This window comes from Pygoscelis adeliae, unplaced genomic scaffold (genome assembly GCF_000699105.1).
Source record: "Pygoscelis adeliae isolate BGI_AS28 unplaced genomic scaffold, ASM69910v1 Scaffold352, whole genome shotgun sequence".
Taxonomy (NCBI): domain Eukaryota; kingdom Metazoa; phylum Chordata; class Aves; order Sphenisciformes; family Spheniscidae; genus Pygoscelis; species Pygoscelis adeliae.
Window position 1 is genome coordinate 67,905 of NW_008824353.1, and position 2,199 is coordinate 70,103.

The 2,199-nt window shown below is 62.5% G+C and overlaps 1 protein-coding gene across 1 annotated transcript in view; it reads left to right on the forward strand.

Annotated features, from left to right (window-relative positions):
- OGDH (oxoglutarate (alpha-ketoglutarate) dehydrogenase (lipoamide)) overlaps positions 1-2,199 on the forward strand; it is a 44,300-nt gene that overhangs the window by 28,985 nt on the left and 13,116 nt on the right. The window contains exons 14-18 of the mRNA XM_009319337.1: positions 359-509; positions 605-732; positions 824-1,002; positions 1,184-1,255; positions 1,751-1,873. Of these exons, the coding sequence (XP_009317612.1) occupies positions 359-509; positions 605-732; positions 824-1,002; positions 1,184-1,255; positions 1,751-1,873 (653 nt within the window). The remainder of the gene's footprint in view (positions 1-358; positions 510-604; positions 733-823; positions 1,003-1,183; positions 1,256-1,750; positions 1,874-2,199) is intronic.

Genomic DNA, 2,199 nt, shown 5'->3' on the forward strand with positions numbered 1-2,199 from the left:
GGAGGGGGCTCTGAGCAACCTGATCTAGTGGAAGATGTCCCTGCCCATGGCAGGGGAGTTGGACTAGATGATCTTTGAAGGCGCCTTCCAACCCAAACCGTCCCGTGAATCTATGAGAATTAGTTCCCAAGGGAGCTGTGGTTAAGGGAAGTGAACTGAGGGGTAGCTCTTCTTCGGAGCTGATCCTTCCCTGCAGTCCTGATTCCTCGTTCCTGGTTCATCCCTCTGGCAGAGGTGGATCCATTCCTCTGCCCCCAGGGATTTGCAGTCTGTCAGTCCATGGGCACGTTGTGGGACAAACATGGTGTTGCTGGAGCTCCCTCCTGCACCAGCTACGAACCGGCTTCTGTCCTGGCAGGTTTGAGCCGTATTCTGAAAACCCGCGGGGAGATGGTGAAGAACCGGACGGTGGACTGGGCCCTGGCAGAGTATATGGCGTTCGGCTCCCTGCTCAAAGAGGGCATCCACATCCGCCTGAGCGGCCAGGACGTTGAGAGGGGGACATTCAGGTAATGCCGTGCTTTTGGTGGCCGTAAAGGCGATTACAGCCTTTGTAGAAGGGATCTGAAGGGTGCCGATGGAGTAACGCTTTCCCCTCTTCCAGCCATCGTCACCACGTCCTGCACGATCAGAACGTGGACAAGAGGACCTGTATCCCCATGAACCACCTCTGGCCCAACCAGGCTCCTTACACCGTCTGCAACAGCTCTCTGTCGGAATACGGCGTCCTCGGTGAGCGAGGAAGTCTGCGCCTGCCGCCCGGGGTGGGGGGGGTGAGGCCGCTCCGGGAGGATAACCCCTTCGCTTCTCTCCCATCCCTCAGGATTCGAGCTGGGCTTCGCCATGGCAAGCCCCAATGCCCTGGTGCTTTGGGAAGCCCAATTCGGGGACTTCCACAACACCGCTCAGTGCATAATCGACCAGTTCATCTGTCCCGGGCAGGCCAAGTGGGTCAGGCAGAACGGCATCGTTCTGCTGCTTCCCCACGGCATGGAGGGCATGGTAAGGACCCCCCCAGCTCATGGGCACCCAGGGGTGCCTGTTGCCTGGCCTGCACCAGAAGCAGAGCCAAGGGCAGCGGTGGCAGGTAGCACTGCTCTTGGCATGGCCATGCCCAGCGTCGGCTTCTTGCGCCAGCCTTGCTTCCCGCCTGCTCACTCTCCCCCCTGCTTGGTCCCCGCAGGGTCCCGAGCACTCCTCTGCCCGCCCGGAGCGATTCTTGCAGATGTGCAACGACGATCCCGACGTCTTCCCTGTGAGTGGCGGCCGCGCTGAGCTCAGCCCGGCTCTCCTGTGTCCTGGACCTGACCACTGCCTTGAAATGGGGAGGGGGGCAATAACACCCGGGTGGGGTCAGTGCAACACTGCGGTCGGGGTGGGTGTCATGGAGCTGGTAGCAGGAGGTGTGGGATGCCCTGGGCTCATGCTGCAGCTGGGAGGGTTTGGGGAAAGGGGCTGAACCCGGTGCTCAGGCTACACCTCTGCTGCCCCTGGGGCTGCTGCACAGCGTGAGGCAGAGGTGTCCCCAAAAGCGGCGTGGGAGGGGGGTGCTGGCCACCCCCATGGCTGCCCCAAGGTGGGGGACACAGACCTGCAGCCTCTCCCAGGTCTCCGTGGGTCTCCGTGTGCTCTGGAAGGGGAGAGAAGGGAGGGAGTGCTGGGTGCCGCTCTTTTCCCCACTGCTGGAGCTGCGAGGCCAAGAGGCACCTTGTGTTTCTTGAAATTCCCTCGACCGCGCTCGCTGAGGCAGAAACTGGATGACTTCGACGTGCGCCAGCTCTACGACTGCAACTGGATCGTCGTGAACTGCTCCACTCCGGCCAACTTCTTCCACGTCCTCCGGCGCCAGATCCTCCTGCCCTTCCGCAAACCGGTCAGTGCTGGCAGCTTCTGCGCCTGGCTCGGTGCCGAGGCAGGGCAGCCCCGTGTCCCTGCCGAGCCTGGGGATGGGACCCAGGGCGGGCTTGTCCGTGCACCTCGGCAGCAAACACGGGCAGTTTGCCTCTGCCCGGGCCAAGGACCTCTTGGTGCTTGGGGCTGGCTCGGTACATGACGTGCTGTCGGCTGGCTCGTGCAGGCTTGGGTGGCTGCAACCCCTTCCTGTGCTCCATGGGGAGGTCAGAGACGTCAGGGCCGGCGGGCACTGGTAAATAACTTGGTCCAGCCGCTTGCCTTCAGCTCTGGCCGTGGGGCAGGCAG